This window comes from Eretmochelys imbricata, chromosome 8 (genome assembly GCF_965152235.1).
Source record: "Eretmochelys imbricata isolate rEreImb1 chromosome 8, rEreImb1.hap1, whole genome shotgun sequence".
NCBI classification, from domain to species: Eukaryota; Metazoa; Chordata; order Testudines; family Cheloniidae; genus Eretmochelys; species Eretmochelys imbricata.
The window spans coordinates 21,959,802-21,976,474 of record NC_135579.1 but is presented as its reverse complement, the minus strand read 5'-3'; the positions used below and the strand labels follow the sequence as shown (position 1 = coordinate 21,976,474).

Here is a 16,673-nt window from a genome sequence, read left to right as displayed (position 1 = left end):
CTAGCCCCACCCCTTCCCTGAGGGCCCGCCCCTGAACCCATCCCCACTCACTACATTCCCATTTCCCTTTCCCTTAGTGGCTTGCTCTCTCCCACCCTCACTCACTTTCACTGGGCTGGAGCAGGGGTTGGGATGTGGGAGGGTGTGATGGCTCCAGAGTGGGGCCAGAAATGAGGGGTTAAGGGTGTGGGAGGGGGCTTTGGGCTGGGGCAGGGGGGTGAGGGCTCTGGCAGGGGGTGCAGGCTCTGGGGTGAGGTCACGGATGAGGGATTTGGACTGCAGGAGGGGGCTTAGGTTTGAGGGGGCTCAGGGCTGGGACAGAGGGTTGGGGTGCAGGCTTACCTCCGGCCACTCCCAGTCAGCAGCGCAGCGGGACTAAAGCAGGCTCCCTGCCTGCCCTGGCTCTGCACTGCACCCTGGAAGCAGGAATCAGCAGGTCCAGCCCCAGCTCCCATTTTCCGGGAACCACGGCCAATGAGAGTGCGGAGCTAGTGTTCAGGGCAGGGACAGCGCCCGGAGCCCTGTGGCCCCTCCGCCTAGGAGCTGGACCTGCTGGCCGCTTCCAGGGCACAGCATGGTGCCAGGACAGGTAAGGACTAGCCTGCCTTAGCCCTGCAGCACTGCCGACCAGAGTTTTAATGGCCTGATTGGCGGTACTGATCAGAGTTGCCAGCGTCAAAAACTGGACACCTGGCAACCCTATGGGTAGTATGTGCCCATCACACTGAACTAGATGATCTATCGAGGTCCCTTCCAGTCCTACGCCTCTGATATTTAGAGTGCTCCATTACTTCACTCCTCTTTGGATTTGAAAAATCACCTGGACTGTACCACATTTTAAAAATGTTCAAGACAGGTCAAAGGTCTGATGATTAATAGCTGTTGGGGAAGGACTCCTGCAATCTGTGCTTGTCCTGACTGACATTCTCAAAAACAAGACCACTTTATTTCTGAATTTAAGTATTCACGCAGGGGTTTAAGGTGCTGTAATTTATGTGCATCAACTCCACAGCTGTGTCACACCATCTGCAGGCCCTTATAAGGGAAGAGGATAAAGGAAATTGAAGGGGGAAATGTTGCTGTTAATTCCTTTAATTTAAAATGCTTTAATTGGTTTTCCATGACACCCACACAATGGCAGGCTGCAGACACAAACACCTCTGGTGGCGAAGGAGCAGTGTTAGCCACAATCCATCTGAGACTTGTCAGGCTCTGAATAATAATTTAACACCTGAGTCAACATTATAGGCACTTAACACTGAGAACAGAAATGTGTGTTTTTATCATGGGGTAACTTATGCATTAGCTATCCCTCTGTAAAAACATAGTGGAGACAAGGCACGCTGGTTTCTCCAAAAGGCAGCCAATGCAAAGGAGTAACAGGCTAATTCATCTTAAAAAATTGATTTTGGCAGTGAAAATCGTAAGGAATATCACTGAAATGGATCATAACAAATCTGTAGCATACATAAAAGGCATTAAAATATGCAATTAGAACAACAATTTAATAGAAAAATCAACATTTATGTATGCAACAAATGAAGTAATAGAAGGGGCAAGTGTGCAAGTCAGTGTTTGCAGGACAGGGAATTACATACAGAAACAAAAAGAAAAGGAGTACTAGTGGCACCTTAGAGACTAACCAATTTATCTGAGCATAAGCTTTTGTGAGCTACAGCTCACTTCATCGGATGCATCCCATACAAAAACTTTTTGTGAGGGATGCATCCGATGAAGTGAGCTGTAGCTCATGAAAGCTTATGCTCAAATAAATTGGTTAGTCTCTAAGGTGCCACTAGTACTCCTTTTCTTTTTGCAAAGACAGACTAACACGGCTGCTACTCTGAAACCATACAGAAACAAGGATTTTTAATAATTTTTCAGTACAAAGGGGGGGGGGAAATCACATATTACTGGAAATCCAAAGGTTTCAGAGTAACAGCCGTGTTAGTCTGTATTCGCCAAAAGAAAAGGAGTACTTGTGGCACCTTAAGAGACTAACCAGTTTAGAATGTTATACGAGTGTACAACGATTTTAGGTATATGGATTCTTTGGGAAAGGTAACAGCAAAGTATGAAGCTAATGTGCCCTAAAGGCTCAGAAACAAAAAGGCAAATTAAGAGGACTCTAAATGTATTTATTTATTTTAATTTAATGACTTTTTGGTGTAGAACATGGTTTTTGAATACTTATGGTTGTCAGTTTCTCTCAAGGTTGTAAATGTATATTTACTAAACATCACAGTAGAAGTTTGCCTTTGAAAAGGATTACATACAAGGTAGTATAGTATAATGCCCTTAGGGTCAGATTTTTAAAAGAATTTAGGCAACTAGTGGGATTTTCAAAAGCATCTAGGTGCTTTCACCCTTTAAAAGTCTGGCCTGTGGTGAATATTTGGGAACCAAGTTCCAGACACAAGTGATGACATGAAAAAGCACTAGGGTGTTAGATAAAGATGCAAAATAACTGTTGACAAAGGCAATCCCCATTGGCGGCTCAAAGGCACCTGAAAAGCTCTGATGTCAAACCAGGAAATGTCAGCCTTGATGTCATATAATCCCAAAAAATAAACTTGTGCATAAAAAATGAAAACAAACAACACAAAACTTTAGAAATAAAAACTAACGTTGCAATACCAACCAGAAGTGGTCTACTAGAAACTCTGTGAGACGTTGTTGCTGAAGCTACGAGTAACTATTACTATTTTCAATGATTATTTGCTATTAAAATATCACTTAATAGCACAATGACATCCATCTGCACAATGCTGATGAAGCTAAATGACGAAGTGCTACGAGTAATTAAAATAGCATTTTAAAAAGGAAATAATTTAAAGGAGTGACACTCCATTTATAATGGAGTACAAGAAACAGGCAGTCCAATTCAGGCAGTGCGAACAGCAGAAGAGACAAATTTGTCTATGAGTTATGAGGCTTTATACAGTCTCTAAAAACTGTCTGACAATTACCATTTCTGGAAGGGGGTGTATGTGAAATATTTCACTGACTCAAGCCTCCTTCGGCAGCTCAAGACATTATTTCAGACAGGGAAGAGCTGCCTTGCCTAGGCATTGGGACACATGGTGCTTTTAAGAACACAGCTCTGGGAAGCAGGTGCTGAGCTGTACTGTCCTCTGGCCCCCTCTCCCTGCCCCCAACACCCTATTTTTGCAGCCACTGCAGGTAGCTCACTCCATCTGGGGTAACTTTTATCTTCTCTGCCCCTGCTGATGTCGGGTTTGTCCCCCTCTGTCACTGTCTGGCAGCATCTCAAGCTAGTTCTTAACTCCAGCTCCTATCTTCTGCCCCTGATTTTCCCCCGCTCTTTCCCCTGCCTCCAGCTGTTTGACGTTCCTGTGCATTCAGTCCCTCCCCCCACCTCCGACTCAGCCCATCCCTCCCCTCCAATTTGCCCCCTCTTATCCTATTGAGCAGCAGGGAGTGGATTGTCATCACAAGGGAGGGCAGCGGCTTCAGCAGATGTTACGGAGCAGCCCCACTTCGTGCTAGCACGCCATGTGTCAGCAAAGCCACAGATTCTGAGGGGCAGCAGTTTGTAATCTTACACCTGCCCAGCCAGGGATCAGGCTGTGGGGCCTGCCCCTGCCAAGGTCCCAGTGTGCACACCACCAGCTCTGCTCTGGCGACCCCAGGGCATGAGCAGCAAGCCCGGCCTGTGCAGCATCATGGTGTTGGGTTGCTGCACCAGGCCCCCAGTGGGAGTGAGCAGCTAACCCCTCCCCTTGCCTAAATCCAGCCCAGGCCCACCCCTGGCTGAGCTCAGTAAATGCGCACCGCCTGGGTTCTGAACAGCAGTCTCTTTATTAGGGGAAAGGACACAGCTCCATGAAGTGCAGATGGTTCTTACAGAGGAAGCATGGGGCACAATGTGCTGAGCCAGGCGCCTTCCACCCCCACATCCAAAAGCAGGTGGCACAAGTGGCACAGGGCTACCCGGGCAGCAGGGAGGCCCACCAGGTGTGGCCATTCCCACGTTTCTGTCTCCCCGTTCCTGCTGGTTTCCCTACCCCTCCCAGCTTCTGTTAAGGCGGCAGGGCTGAGAGACGCAGAAACCGAGCCCCCATCCTGTAATCATAGGGCACTGGGCAGGCACTGTACGGTGAAAGCCTTAGTTTCTTTGTGGGAAGTAGCAGCATATGTCTGGCTCATTAGTGAGCAAGCACACCTGTGCCCCTGCTGGGCTGAGTTATAGGAGAAAAGGATGGCTGCCTATCTTGAAGTGACACCTGCCTTCAGCCAGGAAGACCAAACAGAACTGCAGGAGACAGAGGGAGCAGTATGCCACAGCAGGGACATGCTGAGAGATGCTCTAGCATATGGCAGGAGCAGCTGTGGTTGCTCGCAGGGGGACAGTGTTTCAAGGAACAGAAGCATCCATTTCCCCTTCTTCCCACATCTTTGGAGACAAGGCCCAGCCTCCAACCAAACTATCAATTAGCACCAATCACAGCGTAGCCTTGGGCATGGCCAGGGCAGTGAGACCAGCAATGTTCTTTAGCAGCCTCAGCCATAGCATCCCACCACGGCTTGGAGACTATCTAGGGGCCAGGCCAAGGTTACTGTTGGGGGCAGGGAATGAGGAGTCTCCCCAAAACTGCACTTTTAGGAAGGAGCATAGGGTTATCCAAGTGCGCCATTCACTTCTGTTCACTGATGCTGACTGCATCCGAGGCAGGGAAAAATCCCACTCAGGCACCTACTGGTGCAATACTCTGGTTTGATACTAAGACAACTGAGGCTAGCAAGAGGGAGAGTGAATCAATATTAACACTGCTGCAGCATAATCTACTCTGAACCGTACTTAGACTGACTGTAAACCAGCTTGAGGTCTTGTGTATGTGGATGCAGGGTGCATTCAAATTGGATGAAGAACAAGTGATGCTGCTTCCCCTCCTCCCCCTACGTATTTCTTTAGTGAGGACACTAGCTGGGGGTGGGGGATTTACAACTACCAAACAGCTCACAGGCTGCAGCTACAGGAAGGAACACACAGATGGTTTTGAGCCCAGCGGCTTACCAGCAGTTGCTATTTTTATTAATGGTTGCTTAGCTACTTATCATATGAACACCCTGCGGCAGTGAGTTCCACAGGTTCTGTTGTACTGAAAGCTTACTGGCACAGTGTTCCTGTACTGCACCAAAGGGTAAAGAGGAGTGCATTGGGGTTTCCCTCTAGCCCCCAGGCTTCCTGGTTCTGCTTACTCTTCTCCATACTACGCTGGCTGAAATGGTTTTCCGTCTCTGTTCTTGCCCCCTTCCCTGGCCCTTCTCATCTTCCACAGGCTGTCGCTGAAATGAAGGTGCCCTGCCCTGCATGCAGTGTTGAGGATGTGCCATTATTTCAGGCAATACCCTCATCTTCTCCCCCCCACACCCCTCGCCCATCCCCTTCTCCACACAGCTCACCGTCTGACAGTGCTGTGAGGAGGCAGCTCCATATGGCCCCGCCAAGATGCTGAGCAAGGCCCAATGGGGGTGCTTTCAAGTGTTGGCAGCAGAGCTTCCCCAGAGTTCGTTCTCCAAAGGCAGTCAGACCTTGCCCTGCAGGGGGCAGCATTGCCCTGCACCACAGCCGTTTCCAGCAGGAAGGAGACAAGAATTAGATAAAACAGTTGAGCAAGAAGTTCCGAACTTGAGACAAGCTGGCCCCCCACTGCTCAGAGGTGCTGAGCGCACAAGCTCCATGTGCAGTCAGGAGAAACTGGGGGGGAGCAGAGAATTAAGCCCAGGGTGGCTCATGAACCCCAACACAAACATCCAAAATCAGTGGCCACTAAAGTTTTAGCCTCATCGCTGTAGTAGCTTCATAGCCTTCCTCTTCCCCCGTTGTGCTGAATTTACCTGACGTATAAAAAATATGAAAGGACACCTGCAATGAGACAGAAGAGACTGCAAAAGGGCAGAAGCACACCAACTAAGTCAGAAGCTCTAAGTGTCGGAGATCTAACAAACAACGCACAAGAAAGCCCCATGGTGACATGGTCACCTTCTTCTAGGGCCTCTGGGCTTGGCCGCTGCAGAGGGAGGAGACTAGGCTAGCTCCACACCATCTCTGCTCTGGTTTGGGATAGAGGACTAACTGCGCCAATAGCCCAATCCAGTAAAAATCACACGTAAATAGCACCACTTCCATGTAATGGAATATAACGAAAGCTCACCCCACCCCTTGCTGGAGGATAGATCATACTGACCCACATTTGAGAGAGGGGGGAAACGGAGCACCAGAAGGTAAAGCACAATCTAAAGTCACAGACCACCTGTGGCACAATCGAGACTAGAACCCAGGCGCCTGGACTCTGAGTTACCTGCACTCTCCCCTAGCTCATGCTCCCCCATGTTTCTGTTAGTTTGTTACCAAGAGCAAAACACATCAATGGGGACGGCTGACGTTCCAGTCCCAGTGGGGTGCTCCTCCCCAGAGCTGGGCATTCCAGCTGCATGGGAGCCTTACTCTTGAAAGATTCCCCCCGCCCCATTCCCAAATATCCCTCCCCTCTCCCCCACACCCAATCTTGTCTGCTTGCCAAATGTCCCCACCCTTGGAAGGTGGGTGCTTTCCCCATGCCCCCATCCCCCTGCTGGAGATCTAGGCTCGCTAGAATCCTCTTCCACTCTCCCTGGGGAAAAGGGGCTCGTGGCTCTTCAGTGTGTCCCAGGGCCCGAGTCTGTTTGCTGCAGGCAAGGCCTGGCTGCCCCAGTTAGGTTTGCTTCATCTCCCACTCCTGCAATGTAAGGAAAAGAAAAAAAGTTTCCAGGCGTGTCGGCATGAAGAAAGAATCAGGCCCAACAGCTACAGCTACTGAGCCCCATGCTGTAGACCCTCAGGAGCCAGCAGGGGTACGTCTACTCTGCAATTGAACTCCCGCAGCCAGCCCACAGCAGCTGACTCAGGCTCACGGGACTGGGGCTGTACAATTACTGTGTAGACGTTCGGACTCAGGCTGGAGCCTGGGCTCTGGGACCCTGGGAGGGCAGAAAGGTCCCAGTGCCCAGGCTCCAGCCTGAGCCCAAAATGTCTACATGGCAGTTTTATAGCCCCGCAGCCTGAGCCCCACGAGCCCAATTCAGCTGATACGGGCCAGCTGCGGGCGTTCAATTGCAGCACAGACGTACCCTCGTGGGCCAGGGTACAGCTCTGAGTAGCTTCTTTAGCTTGTGAGAGACTGTGTGGAAATTAGAGATGGGGAAAGCCTGAGGAGGCCCGATCTAGCTCCGCCATTCAGGGACCAAGCCAGGCCAGCTCCCTGCGCTACTGCCTGCTACAGGGCTTTGGCCTCTCTAGATTCCACAGTCTTCAGTGACTGAGCCACCACCATTGCCCTGGAAGTCGGGTCATAAGTTGGCACTTCCATGAGCTCCCCCAGCCAGCCTGGCTCCTCCCAAGTCCCAAGGCTTCCCACCCCCTCAGCAGCCATAGGGCAGGCGGCTCTGCAGAACCTTGCAGAGCGACTGATGCATTAGAGCAGGGGTGGCCAGAATTTAACCAATGTACATTGCCAAAGAGCCACAGTAATACGTCAGCATCTCCCCCCGCCCCGCCCCATCAGCTCCAGCGCCTCCCGCCCACCGGCAGCCCCGCCAATCAGCGCCTTTCCCTGCCCACCCCCGATCAGCTGTTTTGTGGCATGCAGGAGGCTCGGGGGCAGGAGAGAGCGAGGGCATGGCAGGCTCAGGGGAGGGGGCGGGAAGGGATGGAGCGGGGGCAGGGCCTGGGGCAGAGCCAGGGGTTGAGCAGTGAGCACCCTGCGGCACATTGGAAAGTTGGCGCTTGTAGCTCCAGCCCCGAAGTTGGTGCCTAGACAAAGAGCCGCATAGTAACTTTGGAAGAGCTGCATGTGACTGCAGGGGTAGCCACAGGTTGGCCACCCCTGCAGTAGAGTGTGGTGTTGGGGAAAGCCAGGAATGGAAGGGGGAGAGGTGACCAGCTGATTCCCCGGCCTCAGGGTCTAGGGATGGTGCAGTGCCCAAACACCTGCTGGTGAGGCGGAGGAGGATGCTGCCGGGCTGGGAGAGCACAGCTGTACCTTGGCCTTCTGCAGCACTTTCCCCTTGTTGGCAGGGAGGATGGAGGGGCTTCTCTTCCTCATTTCTGCTGCACAGTTCACTGGGACCAAGTGCTCTGTGGGGTTCCCATTCGGCTTATTGCCAGTCTCCTGGGGGTGAGAATAACCCTTTAGAGACCCAGAAAGCAGTGACAGCAGGAGACAGGGAGACAGCTAGGGAACCCAGATTAAAGCACACTCCACAGCTTCCGAATGTGGCAAGGAACATTTACCATCCACTAATGGACTGCTGGGATAGGCTGAACATTGAAGGGCACTGGCAGAGCTGGTGGGAGCCCAGGCCTGGAATAGTAGAGGGGTTGAGGGGTCACCACACAGCTGGAGAAAATCCTAGGACTGGAGTGGCCAAATAGCAAGACAGCCGCGGGCTGCAGGGCAGGGCTGCCTTGAGTGGGATGGGGTGAGAATAGCAGAGGGGAGGTTGCGGGTCTCGAGACTGAGGTGCATTGGCCCTCCGCTTGTATCCCTATGTCTCCCACCTGAAGCAGGCACAAGCCAATAGAAAGAAAGAAAGAAAGAAAGAAAAAAAAGAGTCCCACCCTTCTGCATTAGTAGGAGCATTGCCAGCAATTTGATGGAAGTGATTATTCCCTTCTATTCGGCACTGGTGAGGCCACATCTGGAGTATCACATCCAGTTTTGGGCCCCCCCACAACAGAAAGGATGTGGACAAAAATCGGAGAGAGAGTCCAGCAGAGGGCAACGAAAATTATTAGGGGGCTGGGACACATGACTTACGAGGAAAGGTGGAGGGAACTGGGCTTATTTATTCTGCAGAAGAGAAGAGTGAGGGGGGATTTGATAGCTGCTTTCAACTACTTGAAGGGGGGTTCCAAAGAGGATGGAGCTAGGCTGTTCTCAGTGGTGGCAGATGACAGAACAAGGAACAATGGTCTCAAGTTGCAGTGGGGGAGGTCTAGGTTGGATATTAGGAAAAACTATTTCACTAGGAGGGTGGTGAAGCACTGGAATGGGTTACCTAGGGAAGTGGTGGAATCCCCATCCTTAAGAGGTTTTTAAGGCCTGGCTTGACAAAGCCCTGGCTGGGATGATTTAGTTGGGGATTGGTCCTGCTTTGAGCAGGGGGTTGGACTGTATGACCTCCTGAGGTCCCTTCCAACCCTGATATTCTATGAACCCTAGTCTTTTATGATTCTGCAGGGGAGCAGGAACCCTCTGGGAGACCAGGGTTGTGGAAAGGAAGGTGACTCCGTACCCCATTTTCAGCTTTGCTGGTCATGATGAGCCCCAGAGCCGGCCCTCCTGCTAGCGACTGTTTCAGCCGGTCCTTCACCTCCGTCAGCTTGAGCTCCAGGTCCACGCGCTGCTCCTCCTTCCCTTTGCACTGCTCCTCCAGGGCCGCCACCCGCTCCTCCAGCTCCTTCAGCTTCCTCCCTGATTGAACGAGACAAGGAACAAGACCAATCAGGTCCCAACGGCTCAGCACAGAGCCGGGGAGAGAGAGAGTTTGTAGAGTGAAGGAGACTCCGGAGCCCAAATTTACCACCACCCTCCAGTGAGTGTGGTTTGCAGGGGGCAGCAGTGATGTGCCAGCAGCTAGGAGATCGCAGATCAGCTGTTCTGGTGAGGGCCTGTTTCTAGTGTCAGATACCTGTTAACCACGCCCTGCTGCAGCCTCACTCCTTTGCTAGGATTTATTAGTACGGTAGAACCTCAGAGTTACAAGCACCAGAGTTACAAACTGACCCGTCAATCACACCATCAGGCAGCAGCAGAGACGAAAACTCCCAGTACAGTACAGTGTTAAATGTAAACTAATAACAAGTAAAGGGAAAGCAGCATATTTCTTCTGCATAGTAAAGTTTCAAAGCTGTATGAAGTCAATGTTCAGTTGTAAACTTTTGAAAGAACCAGAATGTTTTGTTCAGAGTTACGAACACCTCGGGAATGGAGGTTGTTTGTAACTCTGAGGTTCTCCTGTGTAGTACTAGTACGTTTCCTGCTCTGGCTTTTCAGCCTTAGAAGCTGAAAAGGAAACAATACAATGACCTGCCTCTTTTACTGGAGGGGGACACACCTGTTCGGCCACTAGGTGATGCTGTTAGGCACAGTTTGAAGTGGCCACAGCAGCAGGTGGTCAGATCCCCGCTGACTCAGCACGACAGCAGGGCCCCAGTGTTCTGCCCAGCGGAGTGGAAAGCACTAGCCAGCCTGGCAGAGGGCTGAAGGCACCGCCCCTGCTCTGAAAGGGGTGCCAGGAACAAGGAGTACGAGGAACAAAGGAACACAGCAGCTCCAGCAGAGAGCTTTCTACTGCATCTATGCTGGTGCTGGGCCAGCAGGGAGCCAGCAGCACCAGGGCTGGGAAAGAAGATGGTACAGTCATGTGCAACCCCTATGGGGGAGCAGGGGTAGGAGTGGGAGTTTGCTGCTGACTAATAGTTGGCAACTACACTACTGGCTAGCAAAGAAGGCAGGTGGGCCTGTCTGTTCAGTTGGGAGGGGAGAGAGGAAGGGGCTTTCTCGGGTTCAGGGTGTGGCCAAGGAGATGACAGGACTGTCATGCTCATGAGAAGCCTGGAGGACCAGCAGGGAGCCTTACCGGTGGGTGGCCAGAGCTGGGACCAGAACAGGTCAGCAGCAGTAGGTCAGGCTAGGGGGCATTGGCAGAGCTGGATGGAGGAAACTTGCACCATTTTGCTGGGTTCTATTCACCCTGACTCATCCCTGCTTTGTTGGGCATTAAAAATCCACCAGCCTCATTGCTGAGATGTTCTCTGGTCTAGTGACTGTTGCCATGATCCCCTATTGCGGGGCTCGGGTCAGATCAGCCAGGGGGGTATTTCCTCTCCTTCCCGGGCCGCAGCAGGCTCCATACCTGTGCTGCTTTTCATGGCCTCCCGGAGCTCCCTCTTTTCCTTCCGCAGGGTCACCAGCTCATTCCGGATAGAAGCTCTCTCCTTCTCCAGCTTCTCTTTCTCCGTCAGGAACATCCTGGCATCCTCCTCAGCCCGGTTCTTCCCATACTTGTATTGGTTGGCATCTACAGAACAAGGACACAGCTGGTCAGGAAGGGAGTTTGCACACTGGCCTCTGCCTCGATCGAGGAGAGCGCAAATGCAGGCTCAGCGAGACGAGTTCAGGACTTGCAGCCTTGACGCCTCAGTTTCCATGATGGGAGTGTCACAGATGAGCCGGTCACTCCCAAGGCTCCACTAGGCCATGGTGGGGAGAAGGGGCTGCTTTTGGGAACAGGGGCATCACATCAGTCTTCCCAGGAGGCACAGGAGAACGCACTGAAGCCCATGCAGGATCAGCCTGAAACTGGCACCTCCTTCCCCACTGCCTGTGGAGGGGTTGCTTTTCGTTAGTGAATTCAGGGCAGGTGAAAGGTGCCAGAGGAGCAGCTGAGTCCCAACTCTGTCCTTAGCAGGGGCAGTTCACACTTCCCACTCACCACAGCAGGCCAACATACCAGAGCCCCAGCTGGTAAGGAGAAGCTGCAGGCCCCTCAGATCATGCAGCCAGTTACTCCAGTTCCTAAAGGACACATGGCCACCTGTGACCATCACTAGCCCACGTGGGACTAAGACCCCACCAGCTCATCTCATGGAATAGCCAGGGCTGGGAAGGGCTCCTGCCATTAGTGACCTGGGGCTCGATAGGAAATGGTGGCCAGAAATGGGAAGTCCCAATCCCTGAGCCAACTAGCCCCCTCCCGTGTGGCTGAGGTTTGGTCCCAAAGCACATTGGCCAGCAGGCGAATCTCAACCTACTTGATGCATGTCTCTTGACTTTGACTTGCGGGTCCACACGGCGTGACGACTCACTGCAGGACGAGGCATGGCGCTTCACCTGGGCCCCGGACGGCCGCAGTGGCTCCTCTACCTGCATGGATGAATGCAATGAAAAACGGATCCCAGCAGAGACGCTGCATGGCATCACTACGAGGCAGGAGCAGAAATCCACACTCGGGGCAGGGTGGCTGCTGAGAAACCATGGGCCCCAAGTGCCACTGAGAGGAAGGGGGCGCCTGTCTCCCCAGCATTCAGTTACTTGGGGGTTGCAAGAGGTTGGGTGGGAGAAGGACCATGGCCTTTCCGGGGGGAGCGTGATAGGAAGCAAGCCACATTCGTACCTGCACCTTCTCGTAGGGGACGTCATCATACACCACCCGGGAGGAGTCAGCCTGGCTCTCGTGGGAGGCACTGGCCCACCTGGGGAGGAAGGGACGGGGAGATAAGAGTGCGTCAGCCCCTTCCCACACAGCGGCAACATGCCATCCTTCTCTAGCTCCTTCCACCCAAAGATCTCAAAGCAAACTTTGCAAACTTTCACGAGTTAGCCCTGCCTCCCCTCCCCCATGCAGTCCCCAAACCACTGCGAGCCAAGTCCTGCTTCAGGGAAATGAAGCCAGTCAGGCACTGCCACCCCACCTCTCAGAGGCAGGTGCCCCACACTTTTGGAAATGTGGTAGTAGATATCCCATTCCAGGGGCAAACGAGGCACAGAGATGCGGTGACTTGACCAAGTCCACTCAGAACAGCCAGAGCTGCCAGGTCCCAGTCCTGAGCACCAGTCCCTAGACAGCTTTTATAAGGCACGCATGGCTCCACAAATCATAACCCACCGCTGCTTTTCCTGCTGCATGTCCCTACCCCACAATGCTACTCATGCGGCAGGTGGTTTATTCTGGCTCTGAGGCTGCATTCAATGACTTGGGGCTTTGTTGCCACCAGGGTTTGAAGACACAAGATGCATCCATGGTGGAAGTGCTGGCTGGGATGGCCTCATAGGGAGTTTTGCTCTCCCAGGTCCAGGCAGAGAGGGAGTGGGCACCAGGTGAGCCTCATGCCGGAGCTGGATCACACCCACCCATCCACCCCCCCCCATTGCCTTAACAAAAGCTCTGAAGCAATGGGAGGAGAGCCCCTTACAGATAGGAGTGTCGCACAGCAGTGACTATGTTGGCTATTGTCTCTACATCCACGTAATCATAGTGCAAGGCCTCCGGGGTTTTCTGGGAGCCAGTCTCAACCAGCAGGATGCCAAGCCAGCGGCCCAGATCTTCAGAGCAGTTTGCCTAGGGGGTGAGAAAGCCATCATCGTGAACATCTGGCCCCTGGATATGCATCTCCCCTTCACATCTCTCCAGGTAGATGACCCATATCCTGCAGAGCATGGGCACGGAGTTACAGCAATATTTCCCCTCACCCCCCAAAGCCTCCTTGCTTTGGGTCTCCCCACACCAGCCCAACCCACCCATGCCACACAAGAAAGCACAGGCCTCTGCTCATATGCAACACACGTGCTGAGATGCAGTACGTCTTCAACCCTGTGTAGCGAAGGGGTTCCCAGGGGAAATGGGAAGACGTTACCCTCCCTAGAGAATGAGGTTGCTCTCTCCACACGGTACCGAGCTGGATTCCATCAGCCCAAGCACCTGCTAAGCTCCGCTCCTGTGTGGAGGAGCTGTTGGGTTGAAGCTAAGAGTCAAATGAGTTCATTCACCTGCCGTGATTTGCCTGGTTCAACCAATCCAGCAGCTTCTCTGTGCAGATACTATCAGCATCTGGGCTGCCCTTATACAGTCATTCAGACCCAAGTGAAATTACTTTGTATATTACATTCACTTGTCTGAAACACATTAACAGGGCGCCCCACGCATGCCTGCTTTAATCAATTATGGAATAAAAACTTCACATAGCCTAAGGGATCTTGCCAAGATAAAGATTAGATTTAAAAGACCCCAAATCCCTTGCTTGTGTAACGAGGTGCACCACAGATGATTAATGAAAGAATTTCAGAGGCTGCTCAGCATGGTTTATGTGATCGCATGCATTCGGCTGGGCTCAGCAGTGAAACAGGACTTTGCTTTTTGGTTCTAGTCAATTTCACTTGCCCAGGCCACGCACCAGCCCACCTGGCTGAGTTTGGGGTCTCAAAGCACAGCCAGGGAAGGGGTAAGTTAAATTGTCCCTGGAGGTTTCCCATTAGACTCTATTCTGTGTCTCTGTTCAGTTCTGGGTTTCGTTAAACCCTTAAGGAAACAAACAGCCCAGGATTTGGACCCAAACTGCCCGTCCATACCTTCCAGAGGGAGGCAGGAAAAGCCTCCACAGCCTGCGTGCCTCACTTGGAGCCGCTGAGAATGAAACACTCACCTCCAAGGCAGAGACCTCCTGCCCACTGCGAAGGATGCGGAAAGCAAGCGGGTGTTTAGGGCCCAGGCCTGGCACCACCTCGCAGCCACGCAGGACGATGGCATTCACGTGCGTCCGCAGGTCGGAGCGGTCCTTGTGGAAATAGAGCGTGTTGCCTTTCAAGCAACACCAACGCTCCTTCCAGCACTGGTTAACCAGGACATTCAGGTAACCTGCAGGGAGAGCCAGTTCCCCAAGGGAAGAGAATCTCAGTGCATTTCAGCTGGACCTAATGAACCAACAAGCATGATGCTAAGGGGAAGGTGAAAAGCGAGAGCCAACAGGGGCAGTGCGGGAGGCTCCAAAACGTTGTCTTGTCTCGCTGTACTTCTGTCAGAGGGTCTGTCTACACTGTAATTAGACACCCACGGCTGGCCTGTGCCAACGGACTCAGATTCATAGGGCTCGGGCTAAGGGGCTGTTTAATTGCAGTGTAGACGTTCAGGCTCAGGCTGCAGCTGGGACCTTCCCACCTCACAGGGTCCTAGAGCTGGGGCTCCAGCCCAAGCCCAAACATGTAGACCACAGTTAAACAGCCCTGCAACCCAAGCCCCAGAAGCGCAAGTCAGCTGGCACAGGCCAGCCATGGGTGTCTAACTGCAGTGTAGACAAACACAGAGTCGGAAATGCTGCTCTGCAATATCCTACCAAGATACGTCCAGGCCTGTCAGTGAATCACTGCCCATCTCCCTACCTTTGGGTAGGCCTTGTTCCCCCACATTGTTCCGGCAGTGGAAGCACTCCACAAAGCACTGCACTGGGGCAGAACCCTCTCTCTGGGCACCCAGAGATCTGCCCCTTAAAACTGCAGAACTCAAACATCAAAGGCCCAAGTGCGGCTTGGTCTTTAGTAAGTTCATACTCTGCAAAATCTCTGCCGAAGTCAACGGGATGTTTACCCAAGTAAGGACATTAGGATTTGTCCACAGAAACTATAGATGCAGAAGCCCTATGCGGTCACCATGCTCATCCCCTCCCTTCTGGGGGCAGAATTCGTGAGGTAAATGGTCCAGTGGTTAGGGCACTAGCCTGGGACTCAGGAGACCGTTTCCAGCTCCACAGCAGATAGTCTGTGTGATTGATCACTTGGTCTCTGTGCCTCAGTTCCCCATGGAATAACAGCACATCCCTATCTCCCAGGGGTGTAGCAAGGATAGCTACATCCCAGATTGTGACGCACTTGGGTGTTATGGGAATGGGGGCCAGTATGAGTATCTCAGACAGACAGACAGACAGACATGGAGCTTCATTTATTTTCTTTAGCAGCATCTTATCTCAGAGGATGCTTATCTTCTGAGCAACTTACTAACTCAAAAAAACCAGGGTGGATGTGGCCCATTTCCAACAGTTGATAAGAAGGGGTGAATATCAATAGAGGGGGAAATTACTTTTTGTAGTGAAATGGGCCACATCCACCCTGATTGAATTGGGCTCATTAGCACTGACCCCCCACTTGGTAAGGCAACTCTCATCTTTTCATGTGCTGTATATTTATACCTGCCTACGGTATTTTCCACTCCATGCATCTGATGAAGTGGGTTTTAGCCCACGAAAGCTTATGCCCAAATAAATTTGTTAGTCTCTAAGGGGCCACAAGGACCCTAGTTTTTTTTTGCTGATATAGACTACCACGGCTACCACTATGAAACCTGTTACTAACTCATAGAATCATAGGGCTCGAAAGCACCTTGGGAAGTCATGAAGTCCAGCCCCCTGCACAGAGGCAGGGTCACGTAAACCTCGATCATCCCTGACAGGTGTGTCCAACCTGTTCTTAAAAGCCTCCAATGATGGGGATTCCACAACCTCCCCTGGAAGTCTATTCCAGGGCTTAACAGTTAGAAAGTTTTTCCTAATATGTAACCTAAATATTCCTTGCTGCAAATAAAACAATTACTTCTTGTCCTACCTTCAGTGGATATGAGGAGCAACCGATTCCCACCCTGTTTGTAACAGCTGTTAACATATTTGGAGACTGTTATCAGGTCCTTCCTTAGTTCTCTTTTCTCAAGACTAAACATGCTAGTATTTTTAATCTTTCCTCGTAAAAGATTTAGAAAACCTGACCTATCATTTTTGTTATTCTCCTCTGGACTTTCTCCACTGTTAATAAACCCCAGAATAATTATAGCCTTTTTCGCAACTGCATTACATTGTCAACTCATTCAATTTGTGGTCCACTATGTGGTCCCAGATCTGCAGTATTACCATCTAGCCTGTTATTCCCCCTTTTGTAGCTGTGCATTTGATTTTTCCTTCCTAAGTGAAGTAGGTTGCACTTGTCTTTATTCAATTTCATCTTGTTGATTTCAGACTAATTCTTCAATTTGTCAAGGTTGCCTTGAATTCTAATCCTGTCCTCCAAAATGCTTGCAACCTCACGCAGCTTGGTGTTATCTACACATTTTATAAGCATACTCCCCAC

At 51.7% G+C, this 16,673-nt stretch overlaps 1 protein-coding gene across 3 annotated transcripts in view; it reads right to left on the bottom strand.

Annotated features, from left to right (window-relative positions):
* Positions 1 to 6,536: 6,536 nt before the first annotated feature.
* Positions 6,537 to 16,673, bottom strand: part of AFAP1L1 (actin filament associated protein 1 like 1) — a 55,716-nt gene continuing 45,579 nt past the window's right edge. For all 3 annotated transcript variants that reach the window (XM_077824898.1, XM_077824897.1, XM_077824899.1), the window contains 8 exons: positions 14,210 to 14,421; positions 12,983 to 13,128; positions 12,184 to 12,262; positions 11,822 to 11,933; positions 10,924 to 11,088; positions 9,301 to 9,479; positions 8,046 to 8,174; positions 6,537 to 6,743 (listed from right to left, as the gene is read on the bottom strand). In XM_077824898.1, the coding sequence (XP_077681024.1) occupies positions 6,720 to 6,743; positions 8,046 to 8,174; positions 9,301 to 9,479; positions 10,924 to 11,088; positions 11,822 to 11,933; positions 12,184 to 12,262; positions 12,983 to 13,128; positions 14,210 to 14,421 (1,046 nt within the window). In that variant the 3' untranslated portion in view covers positions 6,537 to 6,719. The remainder of the gene's footprint in view (positions 6,744 to 8,045; positions 8,175 to 9,300; positions 9,480 to 10,923; positions 11,089 to 11,821; positions 11,934 to 12,183; positions 12,263 to 12,982; positions 13,129 to 14,209; positions 14,422 to 16,673) is intronic.